Source organism: Phycodurus eques, chromosome 12 (assembly GCF_024500275.1).
Source record: "Phycodurus eques isolate BA_2022a chromosome 12, UOR_Pequ_1.1, whole genome shotgun sequence".
NCBI lineage: Eukaryota > Metazoa > Chordata > Actinopteri > Syngnathiformes > Syngnathidae > Phycodurus > Phycodurus eques.
The window spans coordinates 7,491,166-7,504,370 of NC_084536.1; the positions used below are offsets into that span (position 1 = coordinate 7,491,166).

At 44.1% G+C, this 13,205-nt stretch overlaps 1 protein-coding gene across 1 annotated transcript in view; it reads right to left on the reverse strand.

Moving 5' to 3' along the window:
• The window catches only part of LOC133410398 (Krueppel-like factor 7), a 36,103-nt gene extending 24,465 nt beyond the window's left edge, over positions 1 to 11,638 (reverse strand). Inside the window, exon 1 of the mRNA XM_061691532.1 lies at positions 11,222 to 11,638. Coding sequence (XP_061547516.1) covers positions 11,222 to 11,323 — 102 coding nt within the window. The 5' untranslated portion in view covers positions 11,324 to 11,638. The remainder of the gene's footprint in view (positions 1 to 11,221) is intronic.
• Between the last annotated feature and the right edge of the window lie 1,567 nt (positions 11,639 to 13,205).

Genomic DNA, 13,205 nt, shown 5'->3' on the forward strand with positions numbered 1-13,205 from the left:
TCTTCACTCGGTCTGTGTGTGTGCATGTGGTGGGATGATTTGAGCGATGAGGTCATTGTGAAGTGTGAGCATGCGTGACTTGGTGTGTGTGCGCGTGAAACAAAGGCTTCTGGGTGTATCTGTGTGTGTATGATGACTTCACTGCTTATGAATGTATTTATGATCAGTGTGTGTGTGTGTGTGTGTGTGTCTGTGTGTATCTTTGTCTTTGTCTGCACTGATTGTTTTTTTTGCAGCCACGTGCAATCAACGGCCACTTCATTAGGTACGCATCTATCATGAGCTATTTGGACCCTTGTGTGCAAGCTCAATCAGGTGGTCATAATATTAAGAACACTTCCCAGTATGATGCAGGAGGATTCAAGGATTTAAGGGTTTTTAAAAGATTTTTATTGCCAATCAAAACGCCATTTCTCTCTTGCTGTAGTAACAAGTAACTCCAATGTATAAAATAGAATATACAATTAAAAAGATGAAAGATGAAACAAGGCTGCAAACAATATTATTTAGTTTCTGTTTAACTTTTCATTTTACAAATACAATTTTTAACATTAAATTAAAATAAATACTACTCATGTACTTCCAGGTTTGGCAAAATTGCATTTTTTGTCTATTCAACATTTGGTTCTAAAATACATCAAAATGAAACTAAAATACATAAAATAAATATAATTACTTTATATGTATTTTATGTATCACACATTTATGTGTATTGAATACATTAAAATTAAAATGGATTGATAATACATTTTTAATTACTTTTAAATGTAAACATTATATGTGTGTGTATATATTTAATTACATCCACATTACAAGACTAACTTTTAAAATGTTATAATTTTATATTTAATGCAATAATTCAAAAATAAAAATTGCTCTTTTTACTTATGAATTCATTACTATTAATGTACATCGTAACAGTATAAATAAAATATTGACTTATCCACTAACCAGTCATAATTAATAAAAAGAAAATACAGTTAAACTAACTTATTTTTTAATCAATTCATCACTCTTTATTTAATAAAAAATAATAAAATACAACTGTGATTGGCTGGCGACCAGTTCAGGGTGTACCCCGCCTCTCGCCCGAAGATAGCTGGGATAGGCTCAAGCACGCCCGCGACCCTGGTGCGGATAAGCGGTGAAGAAAATGGACGGATGGATGGATGGATAAAATACAAATAATATGCTGCTACTGGGCGGCACGGTGGCCGACTGGTTAGAGCGTCAGCCTCACAGTTCTGAGGACCCGGGTTCAATCCCCACCCCCGCCTGTGTGGAGTTTGCATGTTTTCCCCGTGCCTGCGTGGGTTTTCTCCGGGCACTTCGGTTTCCTCCCACATCCCAAAAACATGCATTAATTGGAGACTCTAAATTGCACGTAGGTGTGACTGTGAGTGCGAATGGTTGTTTGTTTCTATGTGCCCTGCGATTGGCTGGCGACCAGTTCAGGGTGTACCCCGCCTCCTGCCCGATGACAGCTGCGATAGGCTCCAGCACGCCCGCGACCCTAGTGAGGAGAAGCGGCTCAGAAAATGGATGGATGGATGCTGCTACTGTGAGTAATGATTGGCAGGTCGACTGACCAACAAGCAAACAAACGTAAAGTGAGGACAACCGCCCGCTTTCAACTCAGGACGCGTACAAGTGTGCAGATGGGGTTGCCACGGCAACCAATCACGCCAGGGGACCAAAGAAAGCACCTGGTTTCCTCCGGGGGCCTCCATCGCCAGCATGGCCTCACCGCAGTCTGACCTCCAGAGATTTTTTTTATTTTTTGGCGAGGGGTGGGGGCACTCACTTTGCTGGAAAGCAGAGCGGGTGGTCACATGATTCATGCGTGCACGTGTGTGCGTGTGCATTAGAGAGCCATCCTAGGGTGAAAAGAGGAACACCCTCCACATTTCCATTTTGCTTTGTCCTGCAGTTCAACCCTAAATAATTCACATGTACTGTGCGCACACGCACACACACATAAAATGGTGGTCTCCTACTGGCATCACAGTGATGTTCCCTCTTGGAGAAAAAAAACAAAACAAAACAAAAAATGAGGTCATCTTGGAAGAGTCCCAATTGACTGACTCAAAAAACAACTGCGAAAAGGACATTTTCACACAGCTTTAACAATAAAAATAAAATAACGGACATGCCATTAATCCAATCCAGCCTTCCCCACAACATTTTTGTAGTGTCTTTTTCAATAAGAAAAACACCATTCTATCATATTGCACTTCATAAAAACACAGAGCAATAACATAATAAACTAGAATGTAAAGAATTCAACAGTTTTTGTCACATGTTTGTGTCAATGGACATTGTGCTGCTCCATCTGACGTGCATACTTTGGCCACCTGTGGGCAATACAACGTAGACATCACGTCACAGCTACTCGCTAAGCCGGAGTGAAATTAGTTGTTCTTCACAGAGGATAAAGAATACATGCTGGTGAGTATTATATTGTCTGTCTACATGTGTTGTTCCACATAGATGATATTTGTTAGGCAGTCTATGTTTTTTTTTCAGTTATGTGCTAGCATTAAGCTAGCGGACTTAAAGGCTAAGCTATGTGGTTGTTTTAAATACACAAAGTGTAATTCTCTTTGTTTAATGATTAGTTTGATCGTAAACTTCAGCTTGGAGTTGCAATACAGAGCTTGAAAGCTCTTTTTTGAACAACTGCTCACTATCTGACAAACTGCTGCTTGTTGTGAAGTGACTTGACTTGAGTTCACTGCCACCATACAGCGCTCAAATTTTTGATCGCAGGTCAAAGCAACAAAAATCGTCTGCTTTTATCTCCAAAAACTGGTCAATCTTTCACACATCGATCACAAAAAAAATGTCTGTCACACAGAACACAGCAAACATTTTCCCCCAGCAACATGGCATCCCAGAATCAACACCACATCCCGGGATCAGATAACCACCAGTGTCTGTTGTGATGTATAAAATACTTCGTACGGCATTGCTTTGAACCCAAATGTCAGCTTTTACAGTCAGTCCCATTGTGTAAAACCTTTCACACAGCCGTTGTGCCGCCTTTGTTACAACTGTTCTCCAAATAAGAGGCACAGTGTGCTTGCTTCAAGCTGTTATTCGTCACTCCCAGTTGATGTTTACCGTAAGATTAACACATTCAACCAAAGAGATCTTAACATTGAATATATAAACACCCAAATGTTCAACCAATTCATCTGATTCTGTCAAACGAAAGTCTGCTAACTTGATGCTAACACACAATGTGAAACAGCATAGACACGCTAACAGATATTAGCATTGTTGTTGCAGTGAGTCAAACATTCCAAACAGCTCCTACTTTAACACACACACACACACACACACACAGAGAGAGAGAGAGAGAGCAGCGACACATGCAAATAGAGCATACAATAATATTCACGGACATATCTTCTCTCTGTAACATGAAAACAATGAACACACACGCGCGCGCACGCACGCACACACACACACACTCTCTCTCTCTCTCTCTCTCTCTCTCTCTCTCTCTCTCATGTGTTCCCTGTGGACTACACTAACCCACAAAGCAAAAGTCATCGTGGCCTCATGCTGCGTTGCCGCGACAACATCATCATTCGTCTGCTGGCCTACATGGACCACATAGACGTACAACACGTAGACTTACATTATACATGCGTTTAAAAATCACAAAGTACACCACAGACATCCATCACATAGAAATACATCGTCCGTACAGACATCCTGACCAAAGTGGACCAGAGGCCAACAGGAAGCATCACCTACTACTTCCTCTATTTCCTGTAATACAACTTCTCCTTGGTCTACTTCCTGTCCCGATGTTTGTCTTTGTGACTATCTTAGTTTTGACTCAGTGCGCCGAGGCAAACGTCTGCAATCGTATTCCCAAGGTCATCCTCCTCCTTCCTCTACATCCACCCATTTACTCGAGACACACGCACACACACACACACACACACACACACACACGCACACGCAACAATCATTCATGCGTGAACCGGAATGGCGGCACACTCCGTTCTCACACTGTCTACGACACACGCACACACTCGCGCACGCAGAGCGTGTAAACGATTTGGGGCGCCATGGCCAAACGAGCGTCCTGAGAGTCTTTGACGTGGTTGTGCCGCAATCGATTTGAACATAAACGTTGCGTTAGCGTTCGGTTCTGCTCGATCGATGCCCGCCACGCAGAGAGAAGTCATCACACGTCTATCCGAATTGCCACGAGCCCAAATGGCTCGCTGATGCTCATCAAGTGTTTGTGTGCGCATCTCGTCACACTTTTCGAGAAACACACACTTTCCGTTTTCTCCAAAATATGCAGCCTTTACTTGAAAAATGACTTCACGAAAATGTCTTTTTCACTCAAAAATATAACTTCTCTTAAAGAAAACATGCAATACATTTTCTTATCTTGAAGATTTATGGGTAGGCCTTTTTTCAAGATGTACTTAATCTTGAAACTGTATTATTTTTTCATGATAATAATGCACCTTTTTCACGAAGAAAAATGCACCTCTCTTTCTTAGAGAATATAAGAGTTTTCTTGAAAATATTGCCTTTAAGAAAATACAAATTAATATTGGCTTACATGATATACATTATATCATATACATGATATTGCTTCCAAGATATTGATATTGAATTAACTTACATGATTTTTTTTTTCTTGAGAAAATGCAACCTTTTCTTGAAAAGAAGACTTTTATGCATCTTTTATGTTAAAAATATTTTTTTTCTCAAATTTATCCAACCTTTTTCCTCAAAATGTTTTTTTTCCCTTGACAATATAGAACCTTTTTCAAAGATATTTTGTATCTTCTTCTTTTCCTTTGGGCCTGTCCCTTTAGGGGTCGCCACAGCGCGTCATCCTTTTCCACGGAAGCCTATCTCCTGCATCCTCCTCTCGAACACCAACTGCCCTCATGTCTTCGCTCACGACATCCATCAACCTTCTCTTTGGTCTTCCTCTCGCTCTCTTGCCTGGCAGCTCCATCCTCATCATCCTTCTACCAATATACTCACTATTTCTCCTCTGGACGTGTCCAAACCATCCAAGTCTGCTCTCTCTAACTTTGTCTCCAAAACATCGAACCTCGGTTGTCCCTCTGCCGAAGAAACCGCTTTCCACCTCTTCTTCTTCGACTTCGACCCACAGTAGCTGAATTTCCACCGGCGCCCTGCAGGTTGACGGCGCCGGTGGCGGACGTTGTTAACCCGGGCCACGACCGATGCGGTATGGAATTCTTTTGGATGAACGCTCATATTTGTTTGGCAAAGTTTTTAGCCGGATGCCCTTCCTGACGCAAACCTCTGCATTTATCCGGGCCTGGGACCGGTCTACAGTTTGCATTCAAAGATATATATATACACACACACACATACACATTTTCTGTACCGCTTATCCTCACTGGAGTCGCGGCCGTGCTGGAGCCTATCCCTGCTGACTCTGGGTAAGTGGCGGGGTACACCCTGAACTGGTCACCAGCCAATCATATATACACAAAATATTTATTTTCCACCTGCCCGATGACAGCTGGGATAGGCTCCAGCACGCCCGCGACCCTAGTGAGGAGAAGCGGCTCAGAAAATGGATGGATTTACTGTCCGGGAAATATGCACATTTTTTTTCATGAAAATATACATCTATTTTTTTTAAATGTGTGGGTTTTCTTGAAAAGGTGTGCCTATTTTCTGGAAATTAAGACTTCGTTCCTTGAGGCCTGTATTTATTTTCTTTTTTCTTGACAACATTCAACCATTTTCCTGAAAATACCTAACTTTTCTACCACACACCCGAAATGAACCGAACATGTCTCAGCCAGGCCTGCGAGGCAACTATGATTGTTACCATGGCGACGCAACTCATGGGGCTAAAAGTTCGTGCAAACCAAAACTTTGTGTAACCTTTACATGTGTGTAGTAGAGTGTGTGTTGTTCTGCTAGCTTCAGGCCTTGTTGGCAAGCTCGCTCTTACCACACACACACACACACACACACACACACACACACACACACACACACATGCAATAATACAATAGAAAAATGTAGGATGCACATAATCCATTAATGCAGATAAAAGTTGATTGTTCAAAACTGATGAATCGTGTCTCGAATCAATTGATTCAAAAGGGACTCCACTACTTGGCTGCCACCACAAGAGGCGCTGTTGATTCAAACACAACGAGTTTGCTGGCGAAAGAAGGACAATCATGTTTTGACTTTTTGAGCATCCAGAATTGAGATGTCTGGAAGCAAAAGCAACATTGTGGTGAGGAAATAGGAGTTCAGAACATTCAGGCAGAACCGCGAACCCATCTGTTCACTGTTAGGTATTCGGTCAAGTTTGCGGGATTGTCTTCAAGCAGTTATAGAAAAATGGGAGCCAAAACTTTGTACTTTTACAACCTGGGTTAATCTTTGTATTGACACACAAAACTTGTTGTGTACTTCCGGTTTTCTATGGCAGGCCGTTTAAGCAGCTGTTTTGAAATAATCAATGATTCCCAAGCAATTAATCCCGCCTCGCCCTTGTGTCTTTTTATTGACACACACACAAATCTTCGCTGCCTCGCTGTTTATTTCCTGTTTTGTTTTCGATTGCAGCCCGTTTAGGCGACTGCTTTAAAGTAGTCAATGATTGCCAAGCAATTAATCATGCCAAGCCCTAGTCTGTCTGCCTTTACTGACACACACACACACACGCTGACACACACTTGCACGCGCAGGGAGAGGTGGCCAAGTGTAAAGATGAGGACGACTTTCACAACCTAACTTTGTGGTCGTGCCTCATTTGTTCCGCTTTGACGGCGTCGCACTCCCAACTAGTTTGTCGGGGTAATAGTCTCTTATTTAATCTCCCGCGCCGGCGACTGAACGCCTCATTCGCTTCCTGAATTACACCCAGGCCAGGCGTGCGTGCGTGCGTGCGTGCGTGCGTGCGTGCGTGTGTGTTACACAGATGAATCGATGTGCAGCCTCACAGGAAGGAGAATGTTAGCAGCATGCAGGATGATCAATCAAACGCAGATTGTTCATCAAAGATCGGCTCGCCTTTTCATCCCTTTTTTTTTTGTTTTTTTTCCCTCTCTGTGAAACCTGCTGATCTGCAGTTTGATTATCCACGTCTGGGCCTTTGCTTTCACAACGTTCGCCGAGCGAAATGTCACGTGCTCGCCTTCCAAACTTCAAAAGGAAATTTGATTAAGAGGATGAAGAAGATGAGCAGTCATTCAACTTCTCTGTCGCTCACTTCCTCTTTTCTTCAGTCTTCGTTGCGTTTCCTCTTTGTTTTTTTTTTGCCTGACCAGGAAGCAGCTGTTCACTTACGCAACCGTGTGCGTGTATGTTTGCGCATGTGTGTGTCTCAACAAAAGCAAAGACCGGCACGAGGGACAGGCGTGATTAATTGATTGGTAATCACTGACTATTTTCAGAAGCAGCTGCCGAAACGGGTTGCCATACAAATCAAAGCAGGAAGCAAACAGGAAGTTTGGTGTCCTGTTCGAGAGGATGCCAAAAAGGGGAAGACTGCAATACAAATATTTGCTTCCGTGACACTTTTTGGCACACTTCACGATTTGACGTCTCAAAAATGTGGTTGGTTACCCAACTGGTAGAGACTTTTGGTACCTGACAATCACTGGGGCAACCCTAAAAACATGTCGAACACGACAGGACGCATGTAAAAGTCTCAAGCAAGCCATGCTCCAAATGAAACAGGATTTTAGCCATTTTTCTGTATAGGTTTCGAGGATTCACTACAAATAAGTGGTTGCGAGGCACTTTTCTTTTTTTTTTTTTTTAAGCGCCTGACCCCAGTTTTACCAATCAACACAAAATTTGGCAGACATGTCTATCATGACAAGATGCACAAAAGGTTCTCAAAGGCCCATGCCTGGAATTGAACAGGAAGACCATCCCTTTGCTTGGAGGTTTTGGAAACGGAGTTCCATTTTTGAACAACATTTGTCCCCAACACCAGTTTGACCGATCGACAATTAACTCGTCTGTGGATACACAAAACAGTGCAGTGTTTCCCACATATACATTTATTTGTGGCGGCGGATCTTCTGGTATCAGAGGCGTCGACATTTCAGACAGTGTCGATCCTCACGCTACTCCAGCGGGCATAATGGCTGGCATCTCTTCGCAGCACACTCGCTGCTCTTTTTTCTGTATGTATTCGTGTGTCTTTTTTACTCGGAAACACCACTCCATGTTGAATAAAGCTTATGCACAGTCGTCAGGAAGTTGGCCATTTTGCTTTGAAGCCGCCATGACGTCAACATTTGATAATATTGCTATTGAAATGTGAAGATAATGTTAAATGCTTTAGGTACGCTACCGCTGCACTCGGTATCCCGACGGCAGGCTGGCAAAAAGTAATTCAAGTGGAGACGATAGAGCTCCTCGCCGCTCTTATCTCTTGCGCCGCCATGATTGCCATCGGGAATTCAGCGCAGCGTCACAACAGATCGGCGGCGTATCGGCGCCACGCAAGCGTCTGGAAACTCCCCAGGATCCACGGTGTCACCGTGGTGGATCAACGCATCAATCGCAAGGAAAGTAGATGAAACCAAGACAGAGAGCAACAGGCAGAAATGGAAAGACTCTTTTCAGTGGAATGTGGTATACAAAATAATTTTTAAAAAATAGCAGCAGAAAATGTTACGTGAGGCTGGAAAGTCTGGATTTTACTGTCCGTCACTCACACACACAAATCTCAAAAGGCCATCACATCATTGCCAATCCGCACAGACGCAGAAATTATACGGCGAGGAGGAGCTGCTGATGTCGGGGGGGGGGGGGGGGGGGGGGGTGGTGAGTGTGTTTAGTGGTTGAGCAGAGCAGTTGATGAGAGAGGACAAAGAAGAAGAAGACACAGGAAGCAATGAAACATGACGCAGCCAGTGTGTGTGTGTGTGTGTGTGTGTGTGTGTGTGTGTTCCTCTTCACGCAAAAAGAATTTTGAGGAAACTTGACATACTGTAGCTTGATACATTTAAAGGCCCAGTATTTTCCACAGAGTGACTCGCTAACATGGACTTCATATAAAACTGTCAATTTCGTTTCAAAAAACACCTTGGTTTTGTCGTCCAAGTGTCCAGAAAAGGCCTCCCTGACGGCTACGTCTGTTTGACCCAGTTTTGTATCCACCTAGTCCATATTTGGCTAAGAGCGCCCCCTTTCCTCTGATTGGTTGGACATTTTTTATTCATATTTCACGTATACTGAGGCCCAATAGAGCCAGTATTAAATAAAAAAACAAATACTAGAAAAAGTTGGTCTGGCAAAATATGTCCCGTTTAAAATGCGCTAATTCTTTTAAAATAGCACATTTCCATCTGCAATAATAGTGCCTGGAAAGGCCTTCACTACAACTACAGATATTACGACTATATGACTTTATGTCATGTGACACCGGTGTAATTTTTTTTTAAAAAAAAAGGACCATTTGGGAACATGGGTGCGCACAACATTGTGGAACAACCACATGATCCATATACAGTAAATGCTGCGCATGTCAAGGGTCAAATGCTAATGATTTCTAAACATGCTGTCCCCACATAGCGGAAGATCATCTAAAAATGCTTAGTGGTTGGAACGAAGACGGACATCGCTCCCTGGAACATAAACACGAACGCACACAACATTGTGGAGCGACACCAAGTCAGAGTCGACTGGAATGCTCATTTTCGCTAAAGACGCCACATAGATGCTGCTGGTTTGGTTAGCATCTTAGCTCAGAGGGGCTACCTTTCAAGCCAGAAAAGCGCCGACTTGGTCGACTTCATCTCCCTGGTCGGTGGCGGTGCCTCGAAAGTAGAATAGTGACATTTCCGACCACAACTACCACAAGATCGCAATCAGGCCATTTAATTATGTTCATCCCGGCATACTTTTTATTGCTTTCAAGACAACAGTGTGGGAGAAGTGAGGAACTGGCGTTAAACTTTACTTGACTTGTCTGTTTGTCGTACTAGAGCGGCTCCAACTACCGGAGACAAATTCCTTGTGTGTGTTTGTTTTTGTTTTTTTGGACATACTTGGCAAATAAAGATGATTCTGATTCTGATTCTGAACAGCCACGCTTAAAGTCCTAGTTTCAAAAAGTTATTGATGATTTTCAATTTGAGGCATTCATAGTCCTTATTGACAAAGTGCTGGTGCCCGATTAAGAGCCAAGCTCATTACGCTCTTGTCTTTGTACAATCGTAACAACAGTAAAGACATCCAACACTTTCACAAATTCATACATATTCATTCGTGTCTCAGGCGTAGCACTGTTTATTTTGCCGTCTGCGAGAAATGCGGCAATGTCTATGCTCGGAAGGCAGAATCCAGCAGCAACTTGTCCCCCCTTTTACGTCGAGAAAAAAAAAAGAAAAAAAGAAAAAAAAAAACCCTCACAGTTTCTACTGCTCTCGAGTAAATGTAGACTTAATGGATGGGACGGGCCTTCATTCACAACTGGAGGCGTAATGGACATGTGGGCCCCACACACACACACACACACACACACACACGCGCGCACACACACACACTGGTCACAGCTGTACCCATTCCGTGTCCATCAGTGTGGAACCAAAACCACACACACACGCGCGCACACGCGCACACTAATTAACGCAATGTGATGAGCGTGAATATGATTTACAACGTCCACAAAACATTTTACACACGCGCACACAAGGAGGATGATGATGATGATGATGATACATAATTCAGTCTGCAAATTCACCGTGACAGGTGTGCATGTATTATTTAGGCAAGGGAGCCAGCGGCCATTAGGCGAGTGCGTGCGTGCGTGCGCGCGCGCGCGCGCTCATCGATCAGATCGGAGCTGACGCGGGGGCGCGCATGCACCACAACAGAACACACACAACACAAGAAAAACACGTTTAAATGCCTGTAAGGGGGGGGGGGGGGGAAATAAGAACGTCGTTATAAGCTGTTCCGGGATGGAGATGAAAAATATATATATTTAAAAAGAATCAAAATGTTAAAAAATTATGACGGAAGCCACGTGACCGTTTTTACAAGTGCGTGCGCGTGCGTGTGTGCCTGTCAGCGGACCGCGCTGCGATCCATGTGAGTGATGAAATTAATAAATCATAAGTAACGACAAGCCAAACTGGATACTAAGGTTTTAGAATGAATAAGATGGATACAAATGAATCTTTTTTTATTTAAAAAAAAAAATGTGCAAACTGACCTGCTGCCAGTTCTCCTCCAGGGAAGGCATCGCGGAGAAATAACCAGTGTCGTGCACCAGTTGGAGTTCCTGGAAAATGCTGTAATTCGCCAGCACGTCCATGCTTGTTGCGCAACAACAACAACAACAACAACAAGAAAAAGGTCCACCAAAAAACAAAAACAAAAGTCCGCACGGAAGTGTCACATCCAAACAATTGTTTCGCGATTTCGCGTTTTGGTGGGGTGAAAAACAACAACACAGAAAACAACTACTGCTGACACAGGAGAGCCAAAATGAGCGCGCACTTTAATGTCAATATTCAAAAGAGGAGCGAAATGAAGGTTCGTTTTGTCGGTTCCTGCCTGCCAGTTTTGCTTCCGCACAGGCAGCTCGCCATGCAGGCTGCCAGCGGGTTGCCAGGTCCGCTTCTCCCCCGCTCGCTCTGCGCAAGGCAGGCAGCTTGCGGGTTGCCAGGTTCGTCCGGCAGGGGGCGGTGCGGTCACCTGTCACTCGCTGGCTCTCTTGACCATACAAGGTAAATGAAGTCAGTGACGTCAGCGCCGCTCGCGTGAGGAGGGAGCAGCTCGTGGGGGAGAGGGGCGGGGCTGGAAAGAACGTAGGCTTCCCATTGGCTGGGGCTCGCTCTCTGCCCCGCCTCTTCACAGAAGGAGGGGGTTGAGTTATTTTTAGCGGGCTTTAAAAACAGCCGAGCGGGAGCCAGAGTACTGAGTTCGGTGAGGACCTCAGAGAGGACGACCAGGACAGCGAGAAGCAAAAACAAGCTGCTTCAAAAAGCAGCGTGATCGTACACGTGAAGTGTGAGCACAACACAAGCGGCGTGAGCTCGCACAAGAAGCACAGCAAACCTTACGCCGCTTCCTGTCACATGACTTGGAGGCCTCGTCTCTGTGGCAAAATATGATGCTATTAAATTAGCATCATATTTAGCCAACAGAAATGCCCGTCTCCTTGTACGTCAAACATAACAAAAGTAAGACTTTATCAAATACAATATTGTTTCAAATATATATCTTTTTTAAACGTAGGGTTCTAATTATATTCAGGGCCTGAATGAGACAAAAACAAAATAGTTTGCTAGCACAGTATAAATAGGAATAGCTCGTTTACAAACGGAATCATAGAACATGGCCAGGCTAAAAAAAAGTATGCTAATTGGAAGCTCTTTTTTACACAGTACATAAACTAAGGCTTTCGTCAAAAGTAAAATACAGTGTCAGGTACACTACAAAATAAACAAAATAAATAATAGAAGAAAATTACCTGGAATTTTCACATAGCATATATTCCTGTTATATAAGTAAGATTAATAGCATTTCTATTTTTCATAAGTCAGATGGCTTTTGAAAAAGAAACTAACTCATTGTAAAAAAAAAGAGGAATTTGTGTTTCACTTTCAAAACTTGATATTAATGTAGAATTTTTTTTACCAGGGACAAGAGTAGTATTTACCATATAGAGCCCAAGCCGTGTGTGGAGGCAAGCCCGACTATATCTAGTCGGAACTTCTCGACCTCACACACCAGCTCGGGCTCCTTCCCTGCCAGAGAGGTGACATTCCACGTCCCTAGAGCCAGCTTTTGTAGCCGGGCATCGGATCGCCAAGCTCCCCGCCTCCGGCCACCGCCCAGCTCACGTTGCACCCGACCCCTACGGCCCCTCCCACAGGTGATGAGCCCATGGGAAGGGGGACCCACGTTACCCTTTCGGGCTGTGCCCGGCCGGGCCCCATGGGTGCAGGTCCGGCCACCAGACGCTCCCCTTCCAGCCCCACCTCCAGGCCTGGCTCCAGAGGGGGGCCCCGGTGACTCGCATCCGGGCAAGGTAAAACATCCTCCTGAATTCTTTTACATCATAGGGGTTGTGGGAGCTGTGCTTTGTCTGGTCCCTCACCTAGGACCTGTTTGCCATGGGTGACCCTGCCAGGGGCATAAAGCCCCAGACAATTTAGCACCTAGGATCATTGGAACACACAAAGCCCTCC